Here is a 15,380-nt window from a genome sequence, read left to right as displayed (position 1 = left end):
CGTGAAGAGAGGTGCTTTCAGCGCGAGCGCTTCGTGGGTAGAGCCTGGTTTATACTCGCCGCGTCAGCACGAGAGGATTTTGTTTTCAAACTAAAGTAAAAGACCGCTTCTTAAACCAGAGAAGGTGAACATGCTGGTGTTCTTGTAGAAAAAACATGCAAGTCCTGTCAGCGACAGCCAGTTTAGTTTTACTTTTCTTTTTGTTTTCGTTTTGAGAAGCTTGTTATCTTTGCTGTTTACCTCACGTTATGCTATGGAGGCTTTCCTTAATAAAAAATAATAATATTTATTTGCTTCCTCAGTTTACTAAACATTCTGTAATATACTCGGTATATAGTACAGCATGTGATGTGTCCTGTGCAATGCCACGTCTCATTAGTTTTTGTTGATAAATGTTATGTAAGCTAGTTTGTCATTGTCAACGTACTGTTTTATTGTTGTTGTGCTTTTTAATTAAGAATAACAATGAGTCTTAAAAAGTGAAAGGTGTAGATATAAAGGTGAAAAAGTGAAATGTGTATATGTAGATATTGCATATTGAAAATAAGCCTGCATGCAGCCTACCCAGAAACACAGAGGGAGAGAGAAAGAGATGATCCTGCTCTTTTTGGCCCCTTGATGTGATTAAGACAGGGGTCTGATGGAGGGGGGAGGAACAGTTTGCATCAGTCTCTATACTCCACACATTCCTCTCTAATTGCACACAATGTGCTCCGTCTGCCGAGGGCCCATGCACAGACCTCTGCCGCATTAGATTAGCACTGCCAGCATGTTGTCAAGTGCAAGGCCAGCTGTTGTTGGGTTCTGAACATCTGTAGTGTCAATCATTTATTAAGCCTCAAAAAAACTGAAACTCATTGATGGTGTTTAAAGAGTTGCATACCAACAATTTTTGATGTTAGAAAAATTATCCTTAAAGTAAAGCACAATTTAATAAGTTTACACTTTTAAATTGTGCAGATGGAAGGCAGGAACATCTCCTGTGTGAACAGCCCCTTAGTGAACTCAAACTCATCTTCAATCTATTTTCAATAACTTTTTGATACCAAAACTGGTTTTGCTTGTAACTAATTAGATTTATGTAAGGGATAATGCATGATTACGTGGTCATAACCATAAAATGCACCTAGACTGCATGATCCGGGCCCCAAGAAGAAGATAATTCACATCTGCAATAATGTCTTGTCAATCTTCCCAGCCCTGTTTCCTCAACAAAATGATGGGCCAAGTATTCACAGTAAATGATGTTTCATCAGTGGATTTTATCATATAAGCCAAAAAGGGGTTACTCATACATTTCTTGAAGAGGCATCATTACTATTCTTTGATTGTGCATATTTTTTGTACCAATCAAAGTTTAATTACCAAAAATGCAGCCAACTTTTGTAGATGTTTTGACTCAACCTAAACCTAAATTGAACAACCTAGGCTAACTGGAAGAATGTGAAGATGGCAAAGTTGAAAGTGAATGTGGCAATTTTTTTTTAGGTTTCTTGTATCTAACAGGCAATTTGTAAATGAAATGCCTGGCGAGCAGCACTCTAAGTGGTGCTAAAATGGCATTTCAAAATAACATACAAATAAACCCTACCCTAAACCTAACCGATAATGTTAACAAAAGAGATAAATGAGAGATAAAATGCTTTTGTTGAAGCAACCATGCCATTTTAGTAAAGATACGGTTGAACTTAACTCCTCACATAATATAAAGCTTAACATCAACTTTAATTGTATTCATTTGCAGTGTTAACCATATTTATCCAGTATTCCTCACTGTTTTTACTGTCGCTTTCTTGCCTTGTCACTAAAGTGAATGTGTTGCACACGTCCCCCTTACAGAGAGTCAGGAATAACCAAGCTCTCAGACAAAGTGAGTGCTGGCCTCATATTCCAATTAGCTCTTGCAATTAGGCTGGCAGATGTAGCACACGAGGACTGGGATGATATAATTAGCAACACTGACAGAATTTAGAAAAGAAACCACCCAAGCCCCGCCCACTCCCTCTGACCTCACTTGTGATTCATGAGTTCAAGGTGCTAACATTACGCCTAGCTTACGTGACACTAACAGCAGAAAATTGCACATTTTCAGTGAATGGTGTTTGTGTGAGAGTTACACTGTCTAATTTTTGTAGCCACTGGAGTGCTGACTACAGCTCTGCTCCTGTGAGCTGTCTTGCCGTCTGCTGCTTACATAGACAGATGTCTTCAGAGGCAGCATTTTACCTGAAACGGCACCTTATAAGTGGCTGAAGTGGAATGCAGTACATTGATAAAGCAGACGAGAAGAACACTACTGATTTGAATAGTATTTGATGGTAATGTTGCTAAATGTAAATATAATGTATTTTCGCTAAACTTAAACGGACACATGCCATAATTTTGATCAGTCTCAATATGTCCAGTCTGATTTTAGGTTCTTAAAGTTCTGTTTATATGAACCCTAAATTTTGCAATCTGACTTGCATATGCATTTATGTGGGTAGTAGCCTTTGTGTTTTTTTAACAAAACTTCGGTGCGTCTGCAAGCTCAGGTTTTTACATGAAAGTTTTTTTTTAGTTTGATTGAACATGAAAGCGATTGTTCGGGTGCATGTTAATGTAGGTATAGTGCATTCTGGGATTACCTCCTCTGAGAAAGTTACTTACAATGCTTCCAGTTTTGGCTAAAACGAGGCACCTTTGAAGCCAATATAAGATTGTTTCCTATGTTTTGGGACAGCATTCACATCGAGAACTCACACGTGATGCCTTAAAATGCAGCCTAGGTAAGCAGCTTGATTGGTTTTGGAACAGAGCCCACTTCATTACTGTTCTATCATTCCCACGTCAGCATCACCCAGTTTTACTCTTGATTGCTGGAGTGCCATATGAGTCCAGACCTGGTCTCGCCTAACCGTTATGTAAACCACCCACATGTAGCACCAAGCTCTTCACATCTCTGGCTCTCTTCATTGTACCTTAACTCTCTCTTCCTCTCTTTCTTGCCCTCGTGTTATGAGGATGTTGTTGACGGGATCTTTTTAATGAGGTATGCTGACAGGGCATTATAAAGAGTCACTGGGGTATGGGAAGGAGATGGAGAGAGTCAGAGGGTATAGGTAAAGAAAGGTTTTCTGAAAAATCCCTTGAAATGGAGAGAGGTCTTTCACCCTTCAGAGAAGGGAGTCATACTCTTCAGTGTCAATGTGTGCTCTCCATATATCATCTCGTTCCTGAACATTTCATACCTTGTCTCGCTGTTGTGCCAAAGCCTGCAGACTGGCATTGAGACACATGAAGCCCAAACAAAAAACCCTTGCTAATATTTTGATCAATGAATATGTATTTTTTCCTTCACTTGTTGTGCACTTGTGTCCCTTTTTTTTCCATCTAATGGAGCTCCTGGGGTGACTGATTTTGCTGAGGCACTGCTGCCTACTCTCCCTCTTACTCTCTGTCAGGTGCAGAGCCACTTTTAGAGCTGCCCAGAGAGTGTGGCATGATCGGGAAGGTGACCTGTGACGTCAAGCCAATGAAGCCTAGGGAACCAGTCTTGTCGCTCTACTAGAGAATCCCTAACTAACAGCGCTCATTTTGCTCTCAGACTTCATTTAGTGTGGAAAGCATTGACATTTTTGAAGGATCGATGAAATATTGAGTGAAACATTTGTCAAACTAGTCCTTAAGTAATTTGATGGCTATTAATACCTGACCCAAATCTGCTATATAAAGTCTGCCCAAAAATGCCTTTCAGTCCATGCAACTGAGAGCGTTTTGACCTGGTATTTCTCCGTCTGTTGGCATGTTCCAGCCTGCATTTGGCTCTTCTATGTATCTTGATTGATTGAACAGCATCTACTCTGCCTAAAACTCTTCAAAATGCTCAATCCTGGGTAGCACCTGCTGTTCCGGAGGTCTTTTTTAAATTGGGACAAAGCTAACTGCTGCTTGTTTTGTAACTACTTGAGTGCCACTTTGTTCCTAACACTTAAATCACCTAATGCTTAGCCTCTTACTATGTCATCTACCTTTATGGATCCATTAAGTCGCAAATTTGTTAGCTTGAAGTAGTATTTAAGAATTTGCTGTTGCCTTTATTTAAATTGACGAAAGTAGTTAGATTAGACAGGCAGTGAAATGAGAGAGTGAGAGACATGAATGTAAAGGACCACAAGCCGAGAATTGAACTTAGTTGTTCAGGGTGCAACTTGTATTGAAATTGGTAGTACACACTAAATAAAAGTGCCTTCAGTACCTTCTGAGTAAAAAAGCCATTTGGCAGTTAGTGACGTCATTGCATCACTGCAGATACTGTTAGATGCTCCAGTTTTCCAGTTATAAGTCTTTTGATTTGTACTGCACACCATATTGGCTGGACCAACTCTAATGTATATTGAAATATAAATTGCTTTAATGCTATTTGAGTATAAGAAAACACATTATTGAGACATAAATTTGTCACTAACATGAAATATGCTTTTAAATGTGAGTTTGGCAAGCAGCATTTTGAGATTTCGGTTATGTCCCCATTCAAAGAGATAGAAGTCTTGCATGCCCAAAAATAGCTGCCAAGCAACATTGCAAATAATACACTGACTATCCTTGAAGGGGACTTTGGTTGCATCCGAAATCACATAATTCCCTACTATATTGTAAGTGGGAAAAACAGTACACGTACAGCACACTTGCAGTGCACATATGATAAACGCTTTGAAACAAAGCAGCTGACATCACATGACAATGACAAGAAAAATGTAGTAGCCTACATCTGGATTATGTTCATACTACACACATACTAGCCTATATAGAATGTACTTTTTAACTGTCGCAAAGTACTTGCCTAGAAAAGAAATGCCTACTCAGAGAATATGCATTTTTTTTGGTTGAAGAAAATAGCGAGGAATGCACATGCGAAGCTGCCATAGCCATTTTTAAATGTATGAGTCTAAAAGTTAATTGATGCTGGATATTAATGTCATGTCCTGATGAAAAAAACATGCATGGATGCTGGTTTAAGCTGGTCCTTAGCTGGTGCTGGTTCTAAGCTGGTCCAACACATGACCATCTAAGGACCAGCTTAAACCAGCTCAAACCAGCATCCAAGCTTCAAAAACTACCTAACCAGCATATGCTGTTTTTTTTTTTTTGCAACAGGGTGGATTTAGCTAGATGCTAATGCTATAAACAAACTGACGCACTGCGTGATAACAGGGTTTATGGTATCAAGTAATTCTATGACATTGTAATATGTGCCAGTAAAGGGATTGAGATTGGCCAGTAGTGATGTTTACTGTGAAAATCCGGCTTGATTTGGACTGTTTTTGAATTGTTTATGGAGGGATGGTAGAAAGGTTCATGTGAGGTATTAAAGGCTGCTATATGGGATGTAGTTATTCATGGTGAAGTTTGGAGGAAGAAAGCAGGGTTCGGTGGTGTTGTGCTGTCAGCTTCAGGCCTTTGTTAACCCTAAGTCCCTGGCAGTCTGTGGCTGCTCTAATTGGAGGAAGCCCTGAAGGGAAGTGGATGGTGCTCAGGGTGCTATGACTGATGCCCGATCGAATGAGCATCACGATTACAGCATGGCGAGGCGGTAAAATGTTTATTTTGGTTGCACTAGGAACGGAGCGTCGAGACAATTTGCCCTCCCTGCATATGTGCCCTCTCAGAAACACCAGACATTCCAGCCCTTCCTTAAAACGCACTGTATACACATCCTGGCAGTTTAACAAGCCCACAAACTAACACTTCAGAGCAAAATATGTTCATTAACTCCTAACATATGCTCACTTTCTATCTCTTTTACTTCCTCGCATCCTCAAAAACACAGCCTCAAAGCCCTGAACGAAATGTCAAAGCTCTTTGCTCACCCCCAGAATGAGTGTCTGCTTCCTTCCCACAAGAATAATCACACTCTGTTTAACACAACATGGAATGATGGGTGGTGTGAACGAGGATGATGCTGTGGACAGTTTTTGCATAAGGGGAAATGGAAGCATCTCTGGTATGTTTGGGTGTACAGATCATAAATATGTATAGATTCCCTATTTGACCACTCCAGAAATGTTGACGCGTCCGCCGTTTTGAATACATGAATATTCAAGGATATACATGCATATAATTTGCTGTTGCAGACCCGCACAGTCAACTTGCACTGGGTTCGCAGACCGTTCCAAAAATCGGATAGCTTACATATCGCCGCCCATAGAAACAGTCACTAATGAGGCATCTACGTGTATATTTCTATGGTACAAATGCACTGCCCCTGCTGCCTCATTTGTGCTGGAGTTCCTTGGTCAACTAGCTTAACTAGAAGGCACTAACCAGGCTAAACCTTCATGGAAATTCATGCATAAGCTAGTCTTTTTAGCAGGCAATAAATGCTATCAGTTGTGTTTAACCAGCCCCAGGTGGTATCTGCTGACGTTTGTAATTTTTTTTTATTTTATTTTTTTTATTATTATTGATTTTATTTTTTTAGTAAACAAGGCTACATAATACTATGTTTTAATTAGTAGACAGCAGTGTTAAATTGGCCAAGTATTTAGTAAACAAGCTATGGATGGGACAGGTTGAATAATGAATTTACTTATTTATTTATGTGTAATTCTTATTTGTTTCAATTTCTGCAATTTCTTAGTTTCGCTCTGTGCTGATTTTGAAATAGTTGGTCTGTTTACAGTTTTATAATTATTATATTTATTATTATTATATTTATTATTATTATATTATATTTATACATTTATTTATTGTATATATATTATTTATACATTTATTTATTAGATCAGCATATTAGAATGATTTCTAAAGGAAAATTCAGCTTTGCATCACATGAATCAATTACATTTTAAAATATAGAAATGAGTTGTTTTTTTTATTATTGTAATATTTTACGATATTAGTGTTTTTTTACTCTATTTTTGAGCACATCAATGCAGCCTTCGAGAGCACTTAAGAAACTTAAATAAAGACATTTAAAAAGTTTAATATTTCCAAACATCAGAATATTTCTGAGAAATAAAATTTTCCTTGGTCTTTTGACATACTAAATTTCCTTGCCGCATTTAAAAATGATCTTTTTATTTTTTTGTTTTATTTTACTTTTATTTAGACAAAATAGTATGTCATTTTAATATTAGCTTATTGGCCAAAGGTGAAATTTGTCAGTTGATTGGTATTGGTTAGCCTTTTAAAGTTGGTGCATCCTTAGTGTGAGGATTTTATATGGGCCTGCCGATAACCCATGCACACTTAACATGTTCCAAACCTTTCCCTCTCTTGCAGAGCATCATGGAACAGTTCAATCCCTGTTTGCGGAATTTCATCGCCATGGGAAAGAACTACGAGAAGGCTCTCTCTAGTAAGTACCCTCACATCACATCTCCAGACATCCGCAGTTTCATCCACGCTCAGGCAGCTGTCCAAATCCTCCACGCCTTCCCATCCGCCTTTAATGCCACTTCATTTGAAGATGATGACAATATTTGTCATCCTGTCATTCAGATGGCCACACAGCCTTATCAACTCTCAACACAGCCCGAGACACCTCCTGAGCTCAGATGGGCCGAACACAAGCGCTCCGCTGATGAGGGCATTCACAGAGGAGATAATGTGCCCAGCCTCACTGATGATTTGATATTTACCCATTAGACAGAGGAACAATCAGACGACTTTGAAGGCTTTGTGCGGTAGATGACTGATGAAAGCCAGTCAATTGCCCATTGATGTCTGCGTTCACATTGGCAAATGTAATCTTGCTCCGGCAGCCTCGGCGCGAAAGTGGCCTTAAAACCTTTAGGGTGATGTGCAGGAATACATCTTAAAAGAATATCCCAGATTTAGTCCAAGCTCAATCGACAGCATCGATTTTGGAAAAATAAATAAATATTTTGGCTTCTCCAGCTCTTTTCTTTAAAATATGGGTTACGGTGAGGTGCTTACAATGGGATAGTGAATAGGGACAATCTATAAATGTTAAAATCAGTGTTATTTTAATATCATTGAGATACTGTTATAGTTTATTCATACTGATATTTTGAATCGGTTTTAATTTTATACTTTTATTTTTTATTCCAGTTTAGTGATGGTATATAACGCGCATATATTATATATTACTTATGTGCACTTTTATGTACTACATTTTTACTGCAATTTTATCCTAAAAAATACTGTGACAATGTCTCCAGTATTACTTTATTATTGTGTATTTTACAACTGATAAACATAATGTTCTGTAATGTTAATATATCTACTTGAACCACAACTTAAATGTATATGTAACACAAAATACTGTAATTTTGACAAAAGTCAGAAGACTTTGTAAAAGATATAATAACATGTGATGTGTTACACAGAACTTCTGGGAATGTATTCTTACTTCACAGTAAATTATGTGGTAATTTTTTAAGTTTACTTCCAAAAAAACACAAATTTGGCAGTATCTTACAGTAAAATTACATATAATGTGGCTATTTAAAATTGTTCAGTGTGTATGGCAAGATAATTTAGTTTACCAATTAACAGGTTTTTACAGTTGCATTTTTAGTCTTTCTTTTCTGTAAAAATTCCAAACATTTTTTATAAAGTGCAAATGCAGTCAACGGAGTTACCCTTATTGAATCCACAATATTCCTTTAGAAAGTCACAAAGGAAACAGGGGCTACCCATAAATCCCAGCACCCAACCTACTTGGGGATTTATGTAAAATCTGTGAGACAGCCTGCCCCTCAAACTCTTGAGCATTAAAGGCAGATTGGCTGAGGTGGTTGATAGACTCTTATCCTCAAAAAGGGGCTGACTGCACACAGGGGTCCATATGCTGCCAGATTGCTGCCCACAGGTAGCCAGTTGGGTAGTGTAGTAGCGCAAATTACGCAGCAGTGGCATAGAGAATGGTGTGGGTTTTTTACCATAGAAACATGGCTGAAAGGACATAAAGGCAAGACACAGAGTTGAAAAAAGAGATTTATTCCATAATTAACTACCTCGTACTGAGGGAAACTGGGGTCTTATGGGAGGTCCTAGGCCACTAAGCCCACCAGAATAAATCGTAATCCTCTTTTGCTCTCAGGCCATGTCTTTACCACCCTATCCCGTGTTTTAGGAAATTAAATCACTCAGACACAAAGTCAGCAAAGCTTTCTACCCCCATTTATTATTTCTGACTGGTGTTGTTCTTGCTGATTTGTTTTAGAACCTCAGGCACAGAAAGATGAATGAGTGCAGTAGGAGGAGTGTGTTATGACATGGTTCTTTCTCAGTAAAAGAGCGAATTTCAAAGTGGGAGAGAATTGTGGAGATTCCATTTCCACTTAACAATCCATTAACAAGTTTTGAGGAAACGTATGCAAACCACTCTCGTAGGGCCAGAAGGATAATGGAGCCTATCTCAGGTCTCCCATTTTTAAGAACCACACGTGAGAGAGAGTATTGAGAGTAGACAGGGAGAAATTGGATAACCATCAGCTATTTTCGGTCAGCATAATGGAATTCATTCAGAAATTATTTGTTTGAGAATTGGTCACACTTTGTTTGTTATACTAACTACTGTAATACTGTTATACTATAAACCGAACAGGCCACTCAGATCATTAGGATCGAGTCAGTTAGAAATACCAAGGGTTCACACAAAACAAGGGGAGTCTGCTTTTAGCTATTATGCCGCCCACAGTTGGAACCAGCTTCCAGAAGAGATCAGATGTGCTAAAACATTAGCCACATTTAAATCAAGACTTAAAACTCATCTGTTTAACTGTGCATTTGTTGAATGAGCACTGTGCTATATGTCCGAACTGACTGCAATGAATTAAGTATAATCATTTTCTTTCAATTTATTTTAAATCAATTTCTATATCATTTTAAAATTCCTTGTTTTTATTATTTTTATTTCCATGTTTTTAGTGATTTTTAATGTCTATTTCATTTTCTTTTATGCAAAGCACTTTGAATTACCACTGTGTATGAAATGTGCTATAAAAATAAACTTGCCTTGCCTTGCACAATCCAATTATTTTGTTGTCCTGTGCAAGTTGTCTATTTGTTGTCTTTGTATTATTTTGTGATTTTTCAGTATTTCTCTCTCATCACATTCAGTTTGGTCTGCAAACAATCTTAACCAATTGACTGTGGCTCTGTTGATTTCAGTATTTTAGTAAATGCTGCTCTACATTGACAGATGAATGGAGACGTTCAAGAACTGTTAACAGAACTAAACTTCATAAACATACAATCATGGTATTTATTTTTTATTATTTTTAATAATGTGTTGGGTTGTGAAAAAGAACCAGTTTTCAATCACCAAAGTAATTTAACTTAAAAATAAACTTAAGGCAACCATCATCAGGGCTTTTGAAAGAGCTTATTGAAAAAAAAATGTTGAATCAAATTAAAAAATTGGTCTGTAGTTTCAGACCAAGTTAAGTTCTACAAACTCAAAAATAATAATGTTTTTAAATTCATTAAGCTTGCATTTTAAGAGAATAATCTTATAAAACTGAAGAGAACACTAATCACTCTAATGGTGACTTGAAACAATTTTTTTTCAGCAGAATATAATCAGAAACACTAGATATAGCTAAAAACATCTACTTCTCAATAACAATTAATTTGTAAGTTAATTTGTTTAATATTTCATTTTTATTTTATTTTTATTTAAAGCTGCAGTCCATAACATTTTTTTATTTAAAAAATTACCCAATTTATATAATAAGCAAGTACACCATGAATCCATTTTCTAAACCGTGTTTTTGGCGTACCCTGAATCACTACGCTAGACCTTTAATAAGTGTTTATATTCAGACTATGTTAGACTGGTTCGGTTAGGTACCGTTGCGGAGTAACCCGGTACCTGCGTGATTTGTCATAGACATAAACAGTGAGAAGTAGCTCTGTCTACAATTTTCTTCTGCTAGACGCATACAGTTCTGTTTATTAACCACTAGAGCGCTAAAAGTTGCAGCTTTAAATTTTAATAATTCAATTTAAGTACTAAATTACATAGTCAACTTAACGTTTTGAAGTCACATTAACTTTTTCTACATTTTATAGTAGTCCTTTAAAACAAAACAACTCTTCTTCCTTTTTTCCTGTCAAATCAGTTTATCAGCAAAAATATGAGTTCATGTACTGGCCTATCCAACCTAGAAGAATATAGGAAGAAAGAAACAAACCTAAAAAAATACAGTGGGCCTTCTATCTGTCTCTATGCGAGTTCCCAGAGTTGGTGGTCCCATCTGTCAGGCACGTTTTTGCATAAATTCCTTGTAAATAATCCCTGAACACTATCCACACAGTGGCTACCTAGTGCAACAGTCTGCTTTGGCTTACTTAATCAGAGCCGCAGCTGGTCAACTTGATGAATTGTTTGCTCAACCGATTTTTTTGTGGCCTTTCTGCCTGTGCCAGAAGCACAGGGTGGTTTTCCACAGGCTCTCAGTAGATTCAAATGAAGGTCTCAATTGATTTCTGAATGAGTTCCATAAAGAATAGCTGACTGGCATCCATTTTCTCCATGCCTGTTTTCTACGCTCTCGCTCTGAGGGAGTTGAAGAGGCATTGTTTCAGCCACAGTGTGGGACACGCTTAAAAGAAGCATGTTGCATAACAGCACCTGAGCTGCTCCTGGAGGTTTTTGAGGAAGACCAGCATTTTGGCTGCCTGATCTTGCTTTTCAGTTATAGTTTGTGGGAGTGGCTTTCTAATTCTTTGGTACTGTGTGAGTGACAGTCATGACGCGAGTCTGAGCAGCTGATTCCAGTAAACATCTGTGAGGCAGGAGATACAGGTGAGCCCTGTATGAGTGGGCCACCTTTACCTCTTTACTGCTCTAGTTAATAATGAGTGCCACCAGTCCTATGCAAATCACCAGCATATGCTGTTTGGCTGTTCCAGATCTCTCACACCTTCACTGAGTTGCTAATCCGGTTCCCTTGGATGCACTATACTGTATATGGAATAGGGAGCAATTTTGACACACTTTCTACACAGGGACACATGGCTACAACTGAATTGCTTAATTATGGTTAACCTAGCTGTCTATATTGCGAGTGTCTGTTTCATTTACTAACTTCATTAAACAGATGCCCTATTTATATTTTTGGTATGCGATTTGAATTTTATTCAATTTTACTTTTATATCCGACATATAAAATCTGTATTCTATGTGTGTATGTGTGTGTATGTATGTGTATGTATGTATGTATGTATGTATGTATGTATGTATGTATGTATGTATTTTTTTTATTTTATTTATTTATTTTTTATGTATGTTTATTCAAAGTCACATTAAACTGATTAAAAAGTACATAGTTTTAGAAACAATTTTATTTCAAATAAATTCTGTTCCTCAAACTTTATCAAAATATCCTGAAAAAAGCACAACCTTTCTCAACTTATATAATAATAAATTAATAATAGATCATTATTGAACAGCAAATCAGCATATTAGTATGATATCCAAAGGATCATGTGACAATGAAGACTGGAGTAAGGATGATGAAATTTCAGCTTTACCATTTTAGGAATAAATTATATTTTGCAATATATTATAACAAAAATTGTAATTTAAATTGTAGCAATATTCCACAATATTACTGTTTTTGCTGGACGTAAGGAAGGAAGGAAAGAAGGAAGGTTACTAGATTAAACTTGTCGCACGTTTGAAGATTATTAGTTCAGGACACGTTTATAGATTTATTAATTGATTGAAAACCGATCAATCAGTACATAGTTTAGAGATGTTTTGTCAGTAGCTTTAATATTTTTTGTTTATTATCAGGTGTTTACATATTTTGTGTTGTCTTTTATAAATGCAGATTCATCATATGATGAAAAGGATTTGTTCATATTGTCCAAAACCCCTAGAGCTTTTCCAAACTTTTGCAGAGCACTGCATATACAGTAAATATCTCTCTGTTACATCAGCCTGAGTGTGATGTCTCTGGTGGCTTAATGAGACTGATACCTGCTTGAGCCACAATAAGCAAAACTGTAGTTCATGAAGTCTCAGAAAAGGTAGAGTTTTACTAGTGAATAGCCTAGCATTACAGACCCACCAGTTAGACCAACACCAAAACAGCCTAGGCTAGACCACTTTTCAGTTGGAAAATCGCACACTTTCTCTCTCTCTCTTCCACACACATGTGGGAATCCAGGGAGAGTTTTGGAGATAACGATATTCTGTTTATTCTTTTTCACCGAAGTTGACATTTTAAAACCGTAATGAGGCATGGGATTGGGAAACAGTGTGTGTGTGAGGGAGACAGCTGGGCTGGTCTGGTAAAGAAAAAAAGGGCCAAATTTCCAGTCACAGGAGGGCTTTCTTTACTCATTCTAAATGTGTTTCCTGTACAACTGATTGTGTTTCCTGTTGTGCGACAGACTCATCCACTCCTATAGATTTTTTTGCCGCTCATTACCTAGCTGGACGGACACCAACTTGCGCCGCTGAGAGCCATCCCATCCTCGTCATGGGCCCTTTGATCATCAAATATACTGCTGTAATGAGAGATGAGAAAGTTTGTGACATTTTTCCACTTGCTTCTATCTTTTTGCAGGTGTGACGTTTGCAGCGAAGGGCTATTTTGATGCTCTGGTGAGAATGGGAGAGCTGGCCAGTGAAAGCCAAGGATCTAAAGACTTGGGTGAGTCTTGCCGTGCTGTTTTAGCTTCAAGGGAGCAGGCAAACTGTGTGGCTTGATCCGACATGACACCACAAAACACGCACTAATGGAACCACATGCTCAGCAAAGTGCCGATATCGCTTTCATTAGGCCGAAAAGCTTTTTATATTGAACCTTTTTAAATCAGAAGCATTTCAGATGTAGTTTATGTACTGGCTTGAATTATTCCTTGTTTTACTTGCTCAGTTTCTCCAATTTGTGTGGAAAATGAAGTCAAAGGGCTGACAGCAGTGGATGGGAATTCATCTGCTGTGCTGCAGGGAAACTCTCCGATGCATCATTTATGATCCGTTTAAAAAGCAGATCTAGTTGAGGGCTATAACATCTTCAAATAGCACTTTCTGCTATGGGAGGCTGTCAGAATTGTTGGTCGGTTCTTTGTTCTGCCAAGGATGTGAGAGTGGGTGTATGCGTGGCCTTCAAGATGCGTGTTGCTTATGGGTATTGGCTTTAGGTACAGCAGCAAAATATAATTTGTATTTGTGATACTGTATCCATCGTCTATTGAACTTTCAAGTCCTTTTGGGCATGGGCTGAATCTTCTTCTACCTCACTTTCGGGGGCCCCAAGTGAATTTTGACCCCTAGTTGACTTTTAATTGAGATAGGGATTTTCAGGCAGACTGTCAGTCTACTAATACAGACGGTATATTAGTAGTTGTTGAGGAGTAGGAGTTATTGAATCATTCAATCAACCGATTTGTTCCAATCATTGATCCATTTAGGAAGTGAGTTGCTGCATCCAAAATTGCTTACTATGTAGGCACTATATTTCATGAGGAACAAATTTGGCGACCATTGTATGTATGTTCTATATAGTATGAATGTTTGTACTAGTAGTGCTGTGAAACAATTCATCGCGATTAAACGCATGTAAAATAAAAGTTTTTGTTTACATAATATATAGGGCTGTAGCAATAATCGCAATACCGCGCTATTGACGAGCATAACTGCATAGGAATGCAACAACCGCAGCAACAGCGATATTTCCGTGTTTTTGGTTTCGTAAGGTTATGCCCCTCGTTTTACATTTTGTGCATGTGTACTGAATATAAGTAATGATAACAGTGTGTACCATGCTGATTTGTACAGAGGCTCAGTAAATTTGCACTTAACAAGCCTAAACAGACTGCAAATGAGAGCGAGATCGCCTGATCGTGTGCGATTACCTGTGTCTGTCCTTCAGGCTGAGTCATGTATATTTGTGAAAATAGGTTGTCATGTCCAAGGAAAGCGAAATCTATCTTAGTATCGACACATTGCTGGTCAGCTGAGCCTTTAAAAGTGGCTCTCAAAGTTAAAATGATTTCAACAGTGTGTTTCATTACATCTCTCTTTGAATGAATCAGCGTTTTTGAACGTGTAGTTGAATGAACGGTTTACGTTTTGTTATGTGGACCGTTATTTTGTCATTCTCTTCTGTTTACCTCACTTCCTGTTTCAACGCGATTTGGTTTCGGTTTCGTTGGTTTCTGAATATGACCTCCTTACATCGTAACATATACACACGCAGATTATATATATATATATATATATATATATATATATATATATATATATATATATATATATATATATATATATATATGTATATATATATATATATATATATATACACTATATTACCAAAAGTATTGGGTCACCCCCTTCTAATGAACAGGTTTGGCTACTTTAGTAATTTAGCACAAATCTTAATGTTTAAGCATATAAAGATATTCTACGG

The 15,380-nt window shown here is 37.5% G+C and overlaps 1 protein-coding gene across 7 annotated transcripts in view; it reads left to right on the top strand.

The window, feature by feature from the left end:
* Nucleotides 1-15,380, top strand: part of LOC306849541 (BAR/IMD domain-containing adapter protein 2-like) — an 89,582-nt gene that overhangs the window by 18,996 nt on the left and 55,206 nt on the right. For 6 of the 7 annotated variants that reach the window (XM_079384654.1, XM_079384653.1, XM_079384658.1 and 3 more), the window contains exons 2-3: nucleotides 7,264-7,339; nucleotides 13,533-13,619. In XM_079384654.1, the coding sequence (XP_079240780.1) occupies nucleotides 7,264-7,339; nucleotides 13,533-13,619 (163 nt within the window). The remainder of the gene's footprint in view (nucleotides 1-7,263; nucleotides 7,340-13,532; nucleotides 13,620-15,380) is intronic. The other variant, XM_079384659.1, reaches the window with a different exon arrangement.

This window comes from Barbus barbus, assembly GCF_936440315.1.
Source record: "Barbus barbus genome assembly, chromosome: 3".
Taxonomy (NCBI): Eukaryota; Metazoa; Chordata; class Actinopteri; order Cypriniformes; family Cyprinidae; genus Barbus; species Barbus barbus.
The sequence above is the reverse complement of the archived record's forward strand: the minus strand, read 5'-3'. Positions and strand labels throughout refer to the sequence as shown.